This window comes from Triturus cristatus, chromosome 2_1 (genome assembly GCF_964204655.1).
Source record: "Triturus cristatus chromosome 2_1, aTriCri1.1, whole genome shotgun sequence".
NCBI lineage: Eukaryota > Metazoa > Chordata > Amphibia > Caudata > Salamandridae > Triturus > Triturus cristatus.
Genome location: NC_140581.1, coordinates 151125908 through 151145347, shown reverse-complemented (window position 1 = coordinate 151145347; position 19440 = coordinate 151125908). Strand labels below are relative to the sequence as shown.

The window sequence follows — 19440 nt, the reverse complement described above, 5'->3', positions numbered from 1 at the left end:
GCTCCCCCTTTGATCCCTGCCCCCTCCGATCCTACGTGCCATAATCAACACTGTAAATCCCATCATCAACAAAATAATAAATGCTTCCTTGTCAACTGCTAAGATCCCCGCAGAATGGAAGCTCGCAGCTGTAAAGCCGCTACAAAAGAAACAACTTGCGGACCCCCTCTACCCTCTCCAATCTTCGACCTATTTAGCTTTTACCTTGCCTCAGCAAGATCACGGAAAAACTCGTCAACATCCAACTTACAACATTCTTGGAAGAAGCAAATCTGCTTCACCCCAACCAATCCGGTTTTAGATCTCAACACTCAACAGAATCAGCCCTATTGTATGCTGCTGAATCCCTTAGAGCAGCCCTGGACCAAGGAAAAAATGCTGTCCTGGTTTTATTAGATGTCGGCCGCGTTTGACACGGTCTCACATGTCATCCTCCTAGACCGTCTCGCATCCTTCGGCATTTCCCATACAGTCCTGGGCTGGCTAAAGAATTTCGTGCAGGACCGCAGACAAGTCATCACATTAGGCCAATACAAATCAGAAGAAAAAGCACTGCTCTTCGGAGTCCCTCAGGGGTCCAGTCTTAGCCCCACACTTTTCAATGCCTATATGGCCCCATTGATCAGCCTTATATCGTCCTTCAACATAGAGACCATTTCATATGCGGACGATGCACAGTTAATTCTGGTTTTTGACAAAAACACCACACATGCGGAAGAAAACCTACGCCTATGTCTCACCGCTACTTTCAATTGGATAAAAACAAACCATCTAAAGTGTAATTCTGAAAAAACTGAAATACTACCACTAGGGCAAGAGAATACTTTCTCTCCTAAGAAATGGTGGCCAGCCGACACCACCCCCTGGCCCAACACTGTGAATGTGGTCAGAAACCTGGGAATTATATTTGACGCCACTCTCTCCTTCAAACAGCAATCACTGGCAGTTGCTGGTACTTGTTTCCATATCATAAAAACAATCAAAAAATTATTTGATCTGCTTCCCATCTCATACAGACAGACAGTTGCAGTGGCCCTAATCACGTCCAGAATGGACTACTGCAACAGCCTTTACGCAGGTACAAACAAGTCAGTTTTACACAGGCTCCAAATGGTCCAACATACACCAGCACGTCTAGTGCTGAAATGCCGTAGGAGGTCTTCTGCATCTGCAGCTTTAGAAACACTCCACTGGCTGCCACTTCACTAAAGAGTGCTCTTCAAGGTCCTGATGATCACCTTCAGGATAGTCCACTCCTCAGGTCCCCACTATCACCGAACCAGATTCATGCATTGTACACCCTCCCGGACTCTTAGGTCGTCCAACGCTAATATGTTGAAAATACCAGCATTTAGACTCGTCTCAAAGGGAAGAAAATCGCTTGCAGTGATAGGTCCTAAGGCTTGGATAAACTTCCAAACCAGTTCCGCCAGATCCAATCCGAGACTCTCTTTAGGAAAGCCCTAAAGACTTGGATTTTCTCAACATCTGACGCCCTATGCAGAACTCTTATCTAATGCCTTCTCCTCGCGTATCACAGCCACCCAGTATGTTTCCAACCCTGGGTTCCGCTTAGCGCCATGATGCTCCTCGGAGTGACAGTAGCGCTCTACAAGTGTTCAATTACATTACATTACATGTAAACTGAAAAGACGTACATAGCTAAGCACAACAACTTAAATCTCCCCACAGGAATGAACAACTTATACTACGTGGTCTAATGTTTGGGGTATGGCGTACAGGAGTGGATATTTCTGCCTGCAGAGGGTTTAGCCTTTTGTAATCTTAGGGAAAGTCTATGACACTGTATTAAGGAAGGAGAAGATCTAAATTAAATGATGGATTCTGCTTGTGATTTATACATTCTTATTCTCCTGGGCTTGAGACCAGGCCAGCGCTGAGGTGTGAGCAGAAACACCTCATGACCTGGCCAAAATCAGGTGTGCAGGTAAATCATATACACGCAGAGGTAAACCCACATCCTGTAAATGCTCAGCAGTTCTTAACCTGTGGTACGCATACCACAGGGGTTCCGCAGCACCTATTCAGGGGGTCAGCGACTGCTTAAAAAACTAAATGACATTAATAGATTCATAAAATGTATATAAATAAAGAAACAAAATGTAAAATTGATCATTTAAAAACGTTCTACAAATGTGAATGATTTTGAAACTGGAAGCTAAGAATTAAGCTGGTATCCTCGGATTGATTCGTGGGAGCAGTGCAAGTGCATCAAACAGATTATAAAATAGGCGATGGGTGCCCTCAATTGAAATTGTTTCAAACTTCTCATTAAAAGTACAATTTGTGTTTCTTTATATTTGTTTGAATTAAATAGTATATTACATCATTTATGTATTTGATGAATGCTTGCGTCTGTATTTTTGTGTATTGTTTTGCGGTTCAAATTATCAAAATTGCTTAGGTCGGGGATTCCAGTACCGATTCAGTGGGGGACCCCGTATCCCAGTAATGATTAAATAGGGGTCCACGTAGCTCAAAAGTTTAAGAACCACTGCTCGAACTCAAAGTATTATGTTGTGCTACATGCCAGAAACAAACAAGCGAAGAAGCCAGGATTCCCAGGAGGTCAAACAGATAACATAAATGATCAGAAAGTACATCAAATGTCACAAAATGTAATTTTTAGTAACCAGTGAGATATTTATGCTGCCAGTTATAATGGGAACGATTCTGTACCGCCACTGACCCGTACCTGACCCGTACCTGACCGCCATTGACGCCAACATCGGGAGAACAGCAAGGAAATCTGCACTCTTCGCGTCGCCGCCCCGGGACTACAATCCCCGGCAGCCCAAGCGGCGGCGCGCTGCCCTGATGACGCAACAGCGCCGGGAGGCGTACACAAAGCGGAGAGAGCCCGGCGGAGCGGGGGGGAACGATTCTGTACCGCCACTGACCCGTACCTGACCCGTACCTGACCGCCATGGACGCCAACATCGGGAGAACAGCAAGGAAATCTGCACTCTTCGCGTCGCCGCCCCGGGACTACAATCCCCGGCAGCCCAAGCGGCGGCGCGCTGCCCTGACAATGCAACAGCGCCGGGAGGCGTACACAAAGCGGAGAGAGCCCGGCGGAGCGGGGGGAACGATTCTGTACCGCCACTGACCCGTACCTGACCCGTACCTGACCATCATTGACGCCAACATCGGGAGAACAGCAAGGAAATCTGCACTCTTCGCGTCGCCGCCCCTGGACTACAATCCCCGGCAGCCCAAGCGGCGGCGCGCTGCCCTGACGACGCAACAGCGCCAGGAGGCGTACACAAAGCGGAGAGAGCCCGGCGGAGCGGGGGGAACGATTCTGTACCGCCACTGACCCGTACCTGACCCGTACCTGACCGCCATTGACGCCAACATCGGGAGAACAGCAAGGAAATCTGCACTCTTCGCGTCGCCGCCCCGGGACTACAATCCCCGGCAGCCCAAGCGGCGGCGCGCTGCCCTGACGACGCAACAGCGCCGGGAGGCGTACACAAAGCGGAGAGAGCCCCGCTTCGCGGGACGCGCCGGGCGAAGCCCGGGCCAAGGGCGGGCCCGTTTGTGCCCGTTCGAGACCGGTGGAGGCCGGGCTGGGCCCCCCCCCTTTACATCTTCATTGTTCCAGAGTTACCAACTGTAAGCCAAGGGAGCAAGAACTATATTGCGGTAAGACATCCAAAACTCATTGTACCCTCCACAGCCCTCTATCTGTTACAACGGTCCGGACCTGATTACCAGGCATCGACTCAAACATGGCACTGAGCAAAGGTGCTAGCGTGGCTGAGTCTCTGGGGAATTTTATAACTCGTGCGAGCAATGTCTTGGCTTATGAAATAGCCGCCACTGAACGCCGATTGTCGCTAGAGCCACTGGCAGGGAAACGCTCTTCATTAGGCCACATTACCACTGCTCGCTCCCCTGCTAACAGGCTGCCAGAACCCCTTACAGCCCTTCACACTCTGACATCTCCCGCTGCAGCAGCACCGCATCGGCCCCTAGACTCACCGAAGCCAACCGTTTCAGGGCTAAACGAGTCAGCCGCACATAGGAATGAGACCCTGCCGCCAGCTCCAATTTTCACGAACATTGTTACCACCAGGTCCAAATCGGAGCAGTCCGTGAGGAGTAAAGACCTAAGATCTAATGCTCCGAAGGGGAAGAAGGGGAAGAAACGCGAGGGAGGGCCGATGAAATCAAATCAAAATAAGAATCCTAAAAACCTCCCCAGTCTGAACGCTGGCCACAGTGATACATCTACGGAGGGAAGGTCACTTACTACACCAGGACTGGACTCTATAGCACCTCCAGCACCTACTTCTCCTGAACTTATTCTTAAAGAGACTCCTTATTGCTCCAAATGTGTAATTGATGATGCATATTGGGTAAAAATGGAACTTTTAATCAATGGGAGCCTTTCACCTTTAGCCAACAGATTAGCTGTTGTTGAAGAAAAACTAAGGGTGCTCCTTACTGCTCTAGACTCTAATCCCAGCGACACGGTTCCCCTGCCCAAGAAGGCCCTCTGCCAATCTATACCCTTACAACACGCCCCTTTGTCGGCCCCCCCTGAGACAGAGCTATTACAACCTAGCTGCACAATAGTATCTGACGGGGCCCAACTGAGAATCAATGGGAGCACTGTCGTCCCCACCCATCCTTCCCAAATCACTCAGGTCCCCTTTGATATTAGGACGGCTGGGAACTCGCCTCGTTCACATAAACCAGCTCATATCACTAACAGTAATAACCCCCAACATCTAGGTGTTAAAACAAAACTCCCAAGACCTGATCTCCCCCCCGAGTGTAGCTCGTATGTAGTGGTTCTTTCTGGCGTCCCTGAACTCCATGATGAAAAAACTGAACCATACTCGGCCTTGAAGAATAAAGTCATGCACTGGTTACGTGTCAATAGACCCCTGCCAGCTTTCCTTGACGGGGAAATTATGATGGTCCGTAGAGTGGAGTGGGTGGGCAGGAGCACGAAAACCATAAGGGGCGATTGTATCCTTGTAACCTTTAGGGACAAAAGGGTGGCCAAGTTTCTGGGGGACGGTGGCTGGGTGAGTCCTTTGGATGGAATTCAATCTCTCCCCCTCTCTTATTTTTACCCTATTAAAATATCCCATTCTGAAATAGGACTTGTCGACCAAACTGGGGCCTTTAGGGAAAGAGGCAGGGATCATTTTGGGAACAGAGCAGCCCCCCTCTACAACCCACGCTCCCCCATTCAATGTCACAATAGGTACAGCACTCTTGACCTCGTTGATTGACTGCAACTAGCAGATAAGGCCACTGATAACTGGCAATTCCACGGCCAGCCCGCCAACCAGGTAGGAAGTGAGCGAATTTTCCCTGAACAAAGTAAGGCTCTTAACATCTACGTATCCCCAAGGACAGCACCCTCAGTGCTACAGGAGCCACTCCAGCATATAGTCTCGCCCATGGAACACACCCAAGCCCTTAATAATAACGTGCCTACTACAAACGCTGTTCCTAATCAATTAATGACTGACAGCTCTCCCTCAATAACTGGTCCATTAGAAAATGGGGTGGTCCCGATCAGCCAACTTTCATCGCCTCATATGAGCCCACCTACAAGGGATGATATCACCCAAAATCCAAAACATGGAGCGTCCCTAAAAATCTTATCTTGGAACTTGGCAGGTATTGGCAATCTGTTGAATTGCCCGGACTGGGGGGAGTTCATAGATGGCCATGATATATGCCTCCTCCAAGAAACTTGGGCTATGCAAGCATACCATCGTCTTGGGTTCGCGACGTACTGGACCCCGGCTGTAAGGGCCACAAGAGGGAGGCCTTCAGGTGGACTGTGTGTGTGGGTGAAAACACATTTGGACTGTGGCATTAGAGTAATTGACACCGGTTCACTGGATTTTATGTGTCTAGCCCTATCTTTTCGGGATCATCGCGAGCTCAAACTGATAAACATTTATTCCCGCCCTGTAAAGAATGGCCAAAAATCCAGCACCTTGTCTAAACTAGAAGATTTCCTGTGCTCTTTACATAAGCAGGAACACTTGCTCATAGGTGGCGACTTTAATAGCCACTTCGAGCCTTTGAATGATGTCCCTACCTCTGTCACCCAAGAAGAGGATGAAGTTTGGGCAATTCCACCTAGTAATACATATCCCACGAAAGGATGGTCACCCCTGGTTTTGCAGCTTACTACAATAACCCTTACTCACTCTCTGAGGGCATGTAATGGAAGGCTCCCAGCGGACAATCCTGGCAGACCCACATTCCAGCGGAACAGCTACACATCGCTCATAGACTATATATTGATTAAACTGGACATGTGGCCTAGGGCGGTGGATTTACAGGTGATAAAGCGCAGTGAAAGTGACCACAATCCACTTGTACTCACTCTCGATGGCTACGTTAATTTCCCCAATCATCCAAGGGGCACTACTCCTCTCCACCCTCTGGTTACATCTTGTGGAGGACGGAGAGTGAGATGGGAAAAAATAGCCAAATCCCAAACGGAGCTTGGTGACATGTACAGGGAGATCTTTCCGCTTTTAAAGCAAGTATTAGATCCTGTTGCCGCGGGAAAAGACTCCCTTGACATAGATATTATAGGCTCCACCCATGCAGAGCTATGTGCAACCTTAGAGGGATATTTCCATCAGGAAACAAGGAGGCATCTACAAAAGCCCAGAGAGAGATACCTTTGGTTCACCAAACCCTGTAGAGCGGCAAAGTTGTCACTCTTAGAAAAATTAAAAGGGGGCAATAAGACCTTGATCAAGGAGGCAAGGGGCCATTATAAGAAAACGATCACAGATGCCAAAAAAGAATGGGAGTATAATAGATGGGAGGAAATTTCTACTTCATTAAAGAAAAGGGACTCCAAGGCTTTCTGGAATCTGGTTAAATCCGGCTCCTCTGCATCCCAAGTAGCCGTTCAACCTAACCTAGCGGAAGAAGTATGGCGCCGGCATTTTCAAGCCCTTTATGCCTGTAATTCTATAGGCCAAGAAAACCATGAACACCCACCTAGGCATGCCTTTTCCTTGATCATGGGTGATAACAATTTATGTTCACTAGGAGAGGTAGAATTGGCGCTGAATAAAGTCCTTCCAAATAAGGCCCCCGGTTTAGACAGAATACTGGGCGACCTGTACAAGAGCGAACAGGCTGTATGGGTTCCCTACTTACAGAATCTTTTCAATGCTATTTTTTTAGGAATGCCACCGCCCCATACCTGGGCTGGGGCTGAGATCATCCCGATACACAAAAAGGGCTCGCCCCTAGACCCGGCAAATTACAGGCCGATCAGCCTAATAGACGTGGCCCAGAAGATTTTTGCACGTGTCCTATTGGGGAGGCTCCAAGCTTGGATGGAAGAGTCTAATATTTTGACTCCTCTACAAGTGGGCTTTAGAGCTAAAATGTCAACTATAGATCAACTATTCAGATTCCAGATGATATATTGGAAAACGATCAAACTGGAAGGAGGTAGCCTTTACCTATCTTTTGTTGACCTAAAGTCCGCTTTTGATATGGTAGATCGATCCCAGCTATGGGACCTTCTGAAGGGGATGGGCGTCCCTCCACACCTATGCTACAACATGGAAATCCTACATAAAAACACCTATGCTAGGGTAAGGTTTGGCCATAATGGTGAATTAACATCTCCCTTCCCTGTTGAACGAGGTGTGAGGCAGGGCTGTGTGCTGGCACCGACCCTCTTCTCTCTTTTTCTAAACGGCCTTGTGGAGGAACTGCTTGCCCTAACAGACATTGATGCACCTAGGCTATCAGGTAGGAAAATACCAGCATTAATGTTTGCGGACGATACTCTGCTCTTGTCTAAGACAGCAATGGGAATGAAGAGAGTTTTGGAGGGTTTTGCAATATTCTGCAGGAATAGGAACCTGGTTATTAATGTCAACAAAGCCAAATACATGGTTCTGCATGCTGACACCACAAACTGTCCCATCCCAAAGCTGGACGATTTACCGTTGGAGCGTGTATCGGTCTTTGACTACCTGGACCTTACACTAAGTAATAATATGGACTGGGGACCCCAGATTTTGAAGGCCAATTTGAAATTGGCCCAAATCTCTGGGGGTATCTTGAAGATGTATCGGGACAGCCTGATAAAATTAATTGGCCCACTCGTAGAGGTTTACAGGGTACAGGCAAGAGGAGCGGCAATCTATGGTGCTGAGCTCTGGGGCCATAGTGCTGCCCAATCCTTAGCTAAGTCAGAAAACCATTTTATGAGACAAGTTTTAGCTTTACCCAAAAGCACCCCCCTACAACCTCTGAGGATGGACCTGGGAATCCAGCCAATAGTTGATCTGGTTGCCTCCAGACCGGTTATGTATTGGCGCCGTCTGTGGAGCACACCAGAACTCAATATCTTCAGAGATGAATTAAAATCAATCATGATACTCCCAGGGGCTGTTTCCATTTCATGGCTCGCTTATATTAAAAAGTCTTTAGGAGAAATTGGTAGGGAGGACCTATGGCATAACCCAGAGGCTTGTGTCTCCCTTCCAAAAAAACAGTTGGTAATAATGATTGAGGATCATAAATTGACCCAAATATTACGTTCTGATTCGGGTGCTAACTTGACCTCTGTATTCCTTGAAATGAAACTAAGCTACAGCTTCGAGCCCGCACTTGATATGATCCAACCTTTGCTTGCCAAGAAACTTTATATACAATTCAGGCATGGTTCCCTTCCCCTATTTTGTAGGACGAATAAATGGGTAGGCTCAACAAATCGTGTTTGCCCAGGGTGTAGCTCGAACGAGGAATCAGAGGTCCACGTGTTATTCTTCTGTAAGGCCTACACAAACCCACGTAAAAAATGGATTATTCAATTAGCGAAAAACATTGGGGTAAGCAATTACAGAGACTTATATAGGGTAATGAAATCTGATACCTCCCCCCTATTTGTCACAGTTACTGCGAAATACCTCTTTTCCATGTGGGTAACAAGAAAACATTTAGTACTGTAACGCCTTCTTCTTTTTATATTTTAAGCCGTGTTCACTTTTCTTTTTTTTTTTTTTGTGTGCTAATCATCTCATATTTTTTTAAAGAATACTTAACAAACTAAATTATTGTTTTATGAGAGGTTTTAAAGATTATCGAGTGTATATATAGAATCTTTTTAAATGTGATGTCTGCACTTTTATGGTATTTTTACCGAAATAAAGTTTTCTGACTGACTATAATGGGAATAAAATAACATTATGTATTAACAGATTAAGAAACGACCAACCAGAAGAACTTCTGGTAAGAGTGCCAAACACTTTTCAAAATAATTGAGAACTGTACCCAATTTAACTTCAAGTTAAATTTACCAATAGTGCAGATGACATCCAACGGACACCTAAACTCTGGGTCGGAAATGCGTTGAAAAACTCCATAAGAGGGAGCTAATACCCAACACAATGGGATTAAATATCAAACAAAGCAGAATCACTGGTATGTGCTAAGAAGTAAAGTGCCACATCAAGTGGCACCTGGGAAGCGCTGCAGGATTAGATGGCAGCGAAAGGTAAGTAATGAGCGTGCTAAAAGCCACTTTTCAGAGGCTTTTGTTTTGTAGGCACGCCAGCTTGTCACCAAGTCACTTAAACAAAACAAAAAAAAGAAATGAATGGGAACTTGTGTGCTCATGTAAAACGCTCTAATACCTTTGAGTCGGGTTGAGTTCATGCTATTTAAAAATGCAACCAAAAAAAAGAAAACAAGAAACACTACCTCAATCAGAGCAGCTAACAGACACTAAGAGTGAAATCAGTCTGTACTTAGTCCATGGTCCACAAAAAGAAACGAAGTGACGCAGGAAGTGACGCCTTGGACGTTATATCGAATTAGAAGGTTGCAAAGAAGAGTGATAATAATGCCAGCAAATGGAATGTAATGGGTAGGCTAAAAGCCCCTCTCCGTTTCTTTTTTTTTAGGTTCAACAGAATATTGCCAAGCACCAGCACAGGCGTGCTATCTGCACGCGAGACCTAAAACGCAAACACAATCCAGACACTGACAGAGTTATCTAATTCCCCAATAGCTTCTAAGATTTGAAACGTTCATTGATTTTCTTAACTACCATGCGCTAGAAATCAGGTCTCTAGTTGGCAGAGGTATGTACCCTGTCCAATTAGGGACCTCATATTCTAGTCAGGGTAAGTCAGTCATACACCTGAATCAGCCTGTGCTCACCCTCTGGTAGCTTGGCACAGAGCAGTCAGGCTTAACATAAGGGGCAATGCGTAAAGCAGTTATGTAGGCACAGTAACACAGTGAAAACACCACAAAAAAAGACTCCATTATGAGGTATGACAATAGTATCTTTGTTACTCTTTAACACAAGATAAAAACAATAAGAATACAACTAAAGCATCTTAAGTTACGAATACTTAAAGAATGTACAATGCTGAAAGAGACCACGCGCTTTTAGTAGGTTATTTACGATTACACTGGGGAAATGACAGCGATCTATGCTAGGTCAATGCTTCCAAGGTTATTATAGTTAAAATGCAATGTCAAGTTTGTGGGAGACCGATCAACTCACTCTGTTCGGGGTTGCCTGCGAGAGCGCTTGTGGGCTGCAGGGCCCTCGCAAGTCCTGAAGTGCAAAGTATATTTCTCGGGGGATTGCAGCAATGACGTCGGGCTAAGGATCAGGACCCATATTGCTGGGGTCTCCACTTGCTGAATACAATGCGGTGATTGGAGTCATGGAGGGCAGACGCCTGTCTTTCTTTGATGCATGCACAGTGTTGCACTGGAGTGCCTTTGGATGCTGCGGCGGAGTAGACAAACATGATGGTCTGCGCTCAAGCAGACAGACACGGTGGTCCTGATCGCTGCACCGTGCTGATGCGTGCTGGTGTCCAAAAGCGGCTGCCAACACTCTGCGGAGGCCCAGGAATGTTTGAGAGCAAGTCAGGCAGATTCAGACTCCGGATCAGTAGAGCCTACCAACGGTCATATGTGCGAATGAAATCTTTGATGGGTCTGGGATTTCCTGAACAGGGGGCAAGCCAACAAGCCCTTGGAGTTACTTAGGCTGCAAAAGGTTGTAGAGAACAGGTCCAGTCCTTCTCACTGCCCAGGCCATAGGCAGCAGGCCAAAACAACAACACAGTTAGCAAAGTGGCAGTCCCTCCTGTAGCACAGCTCCTCGTCTTGGCAGAGTCTCCTTAGGAACTAGTGAGAGGGGGCCATAGACCCAATAGTTATTGGTATGTAGAGCTGTAGAGTCATATGCTTGTGCATAGATCGCCATCTACAGTTGGGTCCAGATGTTTGCACTTTGTTTTTCTTCGAAGAAGTCTTTCCAGTCACAAGGTAGGCGACTCCTCCCTTAGGTGACAGTGCACATGGACATCGACTCCATTGTTAGATTGTTTTCCCGCAGAGGGGGACAATGTAGCCAGTAAGAGTAGTTAGAAGGAGATGTCCATGAATGTATGTATCTAAGTAAGATGTAACTGCAACAGGTAGAGGTAACCGAGGAAGCGGGTGGGCCCAAATGACTCTACAGCTCTACATGCCAAGAACAGATGCATACTGGTAAGTAGCATTTTCCGTTCGAGGCATATGAGCTGTAGATCATATGCTTGTGCATGGACTATACAGCAGTTATCTCCCAAAGCGGTGGTTAACCTGTAGCTGTTGCAGTAGTCTGAAATAGTGTACGTAAAATGCCTGGCCTACTCTAGCTTGTTGTGCTGCTAACACATCTACTGAATAGTGTTTTGTGAATGTGTGAGGGGTAGACCATGTTGCAGCTTTGCATATGTTGTCTATGGGTATATTCCCTAGGAATGCCATAGAAGCCCCCAGTTTACCTGTAGAGTGTGCTCCAGGGGGGGACTGGTAATGTTCGTTTAGCCTTTGCATAACATATCTGAATACACTTAACAATCCACCTTGCAATATCTGATTTTGATATGGAATTGCCCTTGTGTGGTGGAGCAAAGGCTACAAAAAGTTGATTGGTGTTACGGAAAGATTGTGTCCTTTCAATGTAATACAGCCATGCTCGTTTGACATTAGTGTGTGCAGAGCACGTTCTGCCACTGAATCTGATTGAGGGGGAAAAAAAGGGTAACTGGCAACCGGTGAAAGGCAGAAATGACTTTAGGAAGGAATTTAGGGTTGGTCCGAAGAACTACTTTGTTTTGGTGCATCTGCAAAAAAGGTTCTTCTATGGTTAATGCCTGGATCTCACTGACTCTTCTGAGTGATGTAATAGCAACTAAAAAAGCCACTTTCCATGTAAGAAATTGAAGATCACATCTGTGCAATGGTTCAAAGGGTGGACCCATCAGTCTGGTGAGAACAATATTGATATTCCACACTGGGGCAGGTGGACGCCTTGGTGGAGTAACTCTTTTGAGTCCCTCCATAAATGCTTTAATGACAGGTACTCGATAAAGAGACAGGTGCTGTCTATTTTGGAGGTATGCAGCCATTGCAGCAAGATGTAAGTGGATAGATGTGTATGCTAAATTGGAACGTTGTAGATGTAACAAATAGCACATAATGTTTTGTACCGAAATATCAAACGGGTTGATGTGGTTGTCGTTACAGTAAATCAATCAGGGAATTATAAGCACGCTACTCACCCGAGACAGTCTCAAGGCACATTCCACTTGGCTGCATAGCAGGCTCTTATGGTAGGACGCCTAGCTTCCTTGATGATATTTATACAGTCTTGCGGTAGATTTAGATAGCTAAACTCTAGGACTTCAGGTGCCAGATCTCTAGATTGAGTTGACTGGGATCTGGGTGTCTTATCTCACCATGGCTATGGGGGAGGAGACTGGGTGAAAGACCTAGTTTTTGATGAGGAACTACTGCTAGTGGGATGGAGCGTTGTGTCGGGGTAGTGGGATGGAGGGTGGTGTCGGGGTAGTGAGATGGAGGGTGGTGTCGGGGTAGTGGGATGGAGGGTGGTGTTGGGGTTGTGGGATGGAGGGTGGTGTCCGGGTGGTGGGATGGAGTGTGGTTTCTGGGTGGTGGGATGGAGGGTGGTGTGGCAGAGTGCAGTACACATGCTCCATTCCCACAGCAGGTCAGAGCTCAAACCAACTGGAATCGCTATAGTGCTAATAATTACCTGGGATCGTGGGTCAGTTTCTGCAAAACCAGAGTGTAAAGCTGTCAACTGAAAACTGCTTTTCTCAGAGGTTTGGGGTGGAGGAAAGTGGAGGGACAACCTTACCAAGTGTAGGCGTTCAGAATTGAAACCGGACTGTCGTTCCGGCTGGATTCCAATGGGCTCAAGGACCCCGACAGCCAATCTGAGACCGGCCCGTAATCCCAATGGATGGTATTTCCGCCGTTGAGATTACGATGCTGGATTTCCGACAGGCTTTCCATGCCGGGCTTTCCGACATGGCAAGCCTGTCAGAAAGCGAGTTTGAAGGCCCCTGAGCAGGGCCCCTTCTGCTTGCGACCTCCGGTTGGGGGCCAATGGGGCACCTATAGTACCCCTCTGTTAAACCCTGCACCGCGTGGCAGGCACATTGAGACACCTGACACGCGTGCAGAGATTAACACAATCTCCCATTTCTCTATGGGAGCTTGTGCTACGGACGGTTTACGTCCGCTGCACCAACTCCCATAGAGAAATGGGAGTATGTGACCGTATCATGTGCAGTCGCAATGTAATTGCGGTGTTGGGTCCGCCGACCCGAGGTCGGTTGGTCCTGAGACCGCGATGGTGTTGTGAGGAAGCAACTCCGACCGACATAGTAATCTAGCCCTCAGTGTGGCTCTATTTATATTTAAACTTATGATACATAATAAAGATAGTTAGATAAAAGAGAGGGAGAGAAAGGAGAAATCCAGACAGTGTGCGTCTGATCTCATGTTTAATAATCCATCCATCACAGTCTCACCAAGAGGCAGACCCTTTGAGCTGGCTACACAACTGACATCAGAAGAACCCATTTTATTAAAAGCATTATTTGATGCTTAAAAGAACATCGCTTTACCTTTGCAAGTCGACTCATTTGATCTTCTGAAAACGTGCTGCTGGTCCGGCCGGGGGTTTTTGTGAACTCTGATCCGTCTGCTTCAGTGTTTGGCCAGACTTTCAAGTCATGCATTCCCTGCCGGAACATGCTACAGAAAAGGTGAAAATAACAATATTCCTCAGTTATTTGCTACAGAAAGTGAGAGGGCTCATTTAGTTAAACAATTGCTATAGTACATCTGAGATGAGTAGAATGATCAGAAAGTGACCAGACCATGGTCTGACTTCGAACCCTTTCTCTTGTGGATAAAAGCCAGTTTTGAAAGGGCCACATAGCCAGAGCACACAGTGCAGTAAAACATTAGCTGGGCTTGGTCTCTCCACAGACAGCCTAGGGAGTACTCTCCATGGTTAAACCCACAACTCCAGCCACATATCTCCAAGGAAAAGCACTAAGAGGCCAAATACTTGTCAGTCGTTTGCATAGAAAAGAAAATGCATATCGGGTTATATCCTTAGGATTTGTTCCATAGTTTTCTGCCATATGTTTGGTTGTGTATTTCGCCAAGCTGTTGAAAGGGTTCTCTGTGCATGGTTCCGAGATGTCATGCGGACCAAAACTGCAGTGGCAAGGCCTTTTTGTGTCTGATCTGGGCAACCATAACTGAATTCTTAGCAGCCTTTAGTGATGGTACTCTTGTTTTAGTGGTCCAACCACTGTGCAGTCTTACCGACCTTTGATTAAATCTTTGGAGTGTGTGTTGGTGTCCGAATGACTAAATCTTAGGATTTTGCTGTATTTTGATTACTACCAGTGTGAACCGGATTCTACTGCCATACTGGTTCAGTTGTGTTATAAGGCATCAATCACCCCATCCAACTAGAGGACTTCCGACCTGTTTTGCTGTTGGAGGTTGCTAGCTTGTATGACTGACATGTTCATTTGGCTCTGTGAGTGCTGGCTGAGAACAGTATATTGTACTTCTAGGGCATCTCTTTACCTTCCAAATAGTTCATTTTCCATGTTGTGCATGTAAGGGTGTGGCTTCCTTTATTTTCTTTTGCTATTGTGGCTATTGATTTGTATGAATAGTGTGTTGTACAGTTGAGGAGCACTGCTTAGCCTATATGTTGCTTTTCTCTTATTTTATGCGTGTGGTGGTCAGCCTAGCATCTTCAATTGGGTTTGTGAGGAAGTACGTTGTGTATTGAGGGCATTACATTCAATATATGGGTTTTTGTGCTAAGGATTCAAGTGGACTGACTAATTTGTCTGCTGTTATTATGGACATGGGTATCTGTGATAGGTGTGCAGTACTGTTGGGTCACCTATAATAATGTTAGATTGTGTACATGAGGTGTGATGTGGCAAATGTTTTCTGATTGGCTCTCTGGTGAATGATTGTGAATGGATTGGAATGTATTATTTTGTGCAAAACATTGTTGGATTTATTTATTTTATTTGAAAAGTTTTATAAAGCGCGAACAAGACCCAGACGGGTAACAGAGCGCTGTACAAAGAGGAAAACCAACTTTGATGGAAGAAACAGTGTAAGTACAATACAATAAAGCAACATGAGAGTAAGCTGAAACATAAAAGTAAATGTGGGTGCTAGGGTAAGAAGAGGTAGCAAGAGAACAAACAGGTAAAAGCTTAACTAGATGGGCCCGATTAGCAGTTTTAGCATCGATCTATTTCCAAAGAACGACGAAATACATTTTAAAGCCCAAATAAAAATGATTGTCAAGCACATATTTCAAGCACAAAGTGAAAATAATTGTCAAGCATATATTTCAACACCCAAAGTAAAAATGATTGTCAAGCACCAGAGGGAAGTGTGTAGCAAATGACAGAGGCTATTGCTAATGAAGTTCTTCCAACATTAACCATTTGACCTGTCTTTTTTTATGAAGCAGTCGAGGGGTTGACTCTGATCTCCGTTGGAGTTCATTCCAAATTCTTGGAGCCAGCCCTGGGAAGGTGCGATTTTAAGTTCTTTTTTTGTTGAATTTCTGTGGTGTCAGGAGTAGGGTATTGGAGCTTCTTAAGTTTTGCCTGGATCCGGAGAACTCGAGTTCTTTTGCCAGGTAAACGGGGCTATTGAAGTGTATAGCTTTATGTGTCAGACAGGCTATCTTGAAGCAGATCCTTGATAAATGGGAAGTCAGTTAAGATGGATTAAGTCAGGTGTAATATGATCCATGTTTTCTGGCGCCTGTGATTAATCTGGCAGAGGCATTCAGAGTAGCTCTTAGTGGAGCTAACCTAGATTTACCAATCTGTATTCTACTCATGAGATAACTAAGAATTGGACAGCTGACTGGATGTCTTCGGGAGGTAGGAAAGGTTTGATTTTCCTAAGAGTGTTGAGCTAATGATTGGCACTCTTAAGCACTGATGTGACCTTGCATGTTTAAAAATGTGTTTAGGGTGACACTTAAAGAGCAAGCGTAGTCCACCATATGCTGGGTGCAGTTAAGTGCGGAGATTTTTTTGATCCAGTTTTGCGTGGGGGCCTCGTGGCTGCGGGGGGTAATGGGGAGAAATTCTGTTTTGAGGGAATTAAGTAACAGATGGTTATGTGTTAGCCATTGTTGAGTTTTTTTAAGCCCTCCATTAAGAGTTTTAATGTCATCTGGAGAAGAGATCTTCAAATACAGTTGAGTGTCATCCGCGTACATGTGGTACTGAATGTTTAAATTGTTTAGAATGGCAGTTAGAGTTTCCATGAACAGATTGAAGAGCGTGGGCGAGAGTGCAGATCCTTGAGGCACCCCAATAGAGCCAGAGGTGCTGGCAGCCAAAGATTGGTTGACTTTGATTCTTTGTGTTCGGTTATTCAGGAAAGAGAAGAACTAGTTTAGGACAGGGCCAGATAACCCCATCCTATATGATGTAATGTGATGTGACTAATGTTTTCTGTTGGCTCTCTGGTGAATGATTGTGAATGGATTGAAATGTATTGTTTTGTGCAACACATTTTTGGGTTTATTACTTTGGTGCTTTATTATGCTCAAGGGTGCACAACAGCATATCTAGCATTTTCCTATGTATTATTAGCCTTATGCACATCCTGACTGCTAGAATACGCAAGGTGTAACAAGTTGAGATGTTATATTTATTATGTTTATTTAGAGTTTTACGTTCCTATGCAATACTAACTAAAGCAATGCAACATGTTGTATTACTGTGTAAATGCATTTCAGTGTCTGTTTAACAGGCCCTTTCACATGACAGATATTGGAGGCATTAAGTGCAGCTGTCAACTTTAGCTGTCCTATTAAGGGAAATGGTCTCTGGTACAGCTTTTGTCTTCTTGTTTCCTGTGGAGCTAGCAGTCCAACATGGGATTTTTTTGAGGCAGGTAAAGGAGTCCCTGTAAGATTTCAGGTTATCTGGTTAGGAGCATGTGAGTTGCAGGGCTTTTCAACAGCCATGTTAAGTTTTTTCAAGAAGTTCAGAAGGTTTGGGTTTCACCAAATTTCAATTAGAAATGTTTCAATGTTGGGCACTAGCTACTTTGCTACCCTATTGCTTTAGCTTAATTTTTGGGGTAGTTGAAGAAAAAAGGATGAACATAGCTGGATGTCACACCAATTAAATTAAATAAACCTGTGCTCAATTCCTTGTAGTGTGACACAAAGCAGCCAGGCTTAAATCAAAGGAAATGTGTAAGGCATGTTGTTAGATGGGGGGTTTCTAGTTGGCATAGGTAGGTACCTGTGACAAATAGGGACCCTTGCGTCTAGTCAGGGTAAGTGGGTACACTCCTAAAATAAACCCTGCTCACCCCCTTGGTAGCTTGGCACGAGCAGACAGGCTTATCTCAGAGGCAGTGTGTAAAGCACTTGTGAACACATACGGTAATCAAGTGACAACACTACAGATGGTCACCACATAAGTTTTATATCAAAAATAAGTATTCTTTATATAGACTTATCACAAGACCACAAACGACAACAATCCACAATACTGTACTTTAAAATGGTAGAATTAGCTTAGTTCTCTTAAGATGTTAAATGCGACACTCAGAGTTCAATGTACCTTAAGATGCGTAACGCAAGACAGCAACAGTGTTGCAAAGACGGTGATGCGTTGAAGATCTGGTGCAAAGAAACAAAGATCGCGCTTCCTTCTTGATGTGACACGCTTCCTGGTGATGCGGCGGCATCTGCTGCGACGTCGATCCTCTTCTCTGGTGATGCGAGATGCTTCCACTCGATGCGAGCCGCGACAGGCCCTGAAACACTCTTCCTGGTGATGCGACGGCATCTGATGCGACGTCGATCCTCTTCTCCGGCGATGAGCCGCGACAGGCCCTGTGACACGCTTCCCAGAGATGCGGTGGCGCCTGATGCGACGTCGATCCTCTTCTCCTACGATGAGCCACGACAGGCCCTGCGACACTCTTCCCGGAGATGCGGCGGCGCCTGATGCGACGTTGATCCTCTTCTCCGGCGATGCGAGGCGCTTCGGTGGACCTGCGTTGACTCAGCGATTCTTCTGCGACACGCTTCCCGGTGATGTGGTGGCGTCTGTGGCGACGTCGATCCTCTTCTCCGGCGATGCGAGGCGCTTTGTGTTGTGAAGCAGCAGCGGCAGTTCGGTGACACGCTTCTTGTTCGTGAGTCGCGCTTCCAGCTCCTTGCGACACGCAGTCCCTCAGAAAGCCTCACAAAACAGCAGGCACTTCCAAAGAACTCTTGGGAAGCTGGTGGGTGACATCTGTTGGCCCTGAGACTTCAGCAGGAGGCAAGCTCTTTTCCAAGCCCTTGGAGATCCTTTACAAGTTGAATGAAGTGCACACAAAGTCCTTTCTCCTTTCCTTGGCAGTCAGGCAACCACTGCAGGCCAATCCCCCAAGCAGCACTTCAGCTTAGGGATAGTCTCTCCTCAGTTTCTTCTGGTTCCACTCCTCAGCAAAGGTTTCTTCTTGTTTCCCAAAGTGATCTAAAGTTCTTGGGTTTGGGTCCCAATATTTATACCCAGTTTCTCTTTGTTCTCTGAAGGCAGAGAGGCCTATGCATAGTCCAAACCCGTTCTGGTCAGTCTGGAGCACTTTGTTGACAAGACTCCTTCTTTCCTTTCAGAGTGCAGGGCAGAGACATCAGACGCACCACAGGAGGTGGAGCCAGCATTGTGGAGGGAAAGGACAGCCCTATTCAGGTCCCAGGTGCAACTCCTCCAACCCATCTACATGGAGATCTCTCTATTTAGCCCTGTGCTGACTCACCCTGTCTCCTGGAATTTCCCCAGCCCCTGTCGCTCAAACTCCAGACAAGGAATACACAGCCTAGCAGAGGCAGGTTTGGATGGTTAGACAAGAAAATACCTACTTTCTAAAAGTGGTATTTTAAAACACAGGATGTTAAAACCAACTTCACTAAAAGATGTATTTTATCATTCTGAGTTCAGGCATACTGAATTCGAATTTCTACCATGTTCCCTGAGTCAGTTAGGA

The 19440-nt window shown here is 45.9% G+C and overlaps 1 protein-coding gene across 1 annotated transcript in view; it reads right to left on the bottom strand.

Annotated features, from left to right (window-relative positions):
• Positions 1–19440, bottom strand: part of PIK3C3 (phosphatidylinositol 3-kinase catalytic subunit type 3) — an 855016-nt gene that overhangs the window by 711918 nt on the left and 123658 nt on the right. Inside the window, exon 4 of the mRNA XM_085629033.1 lies at positions 13998–14127. Within this exon, the coding sequence (XP_085485159.1) occupies positions 13998–14127 (130 nt within the window). The remainder of the gene's footprint in view (positions 1–13997; positions 14128–19440) is intronic.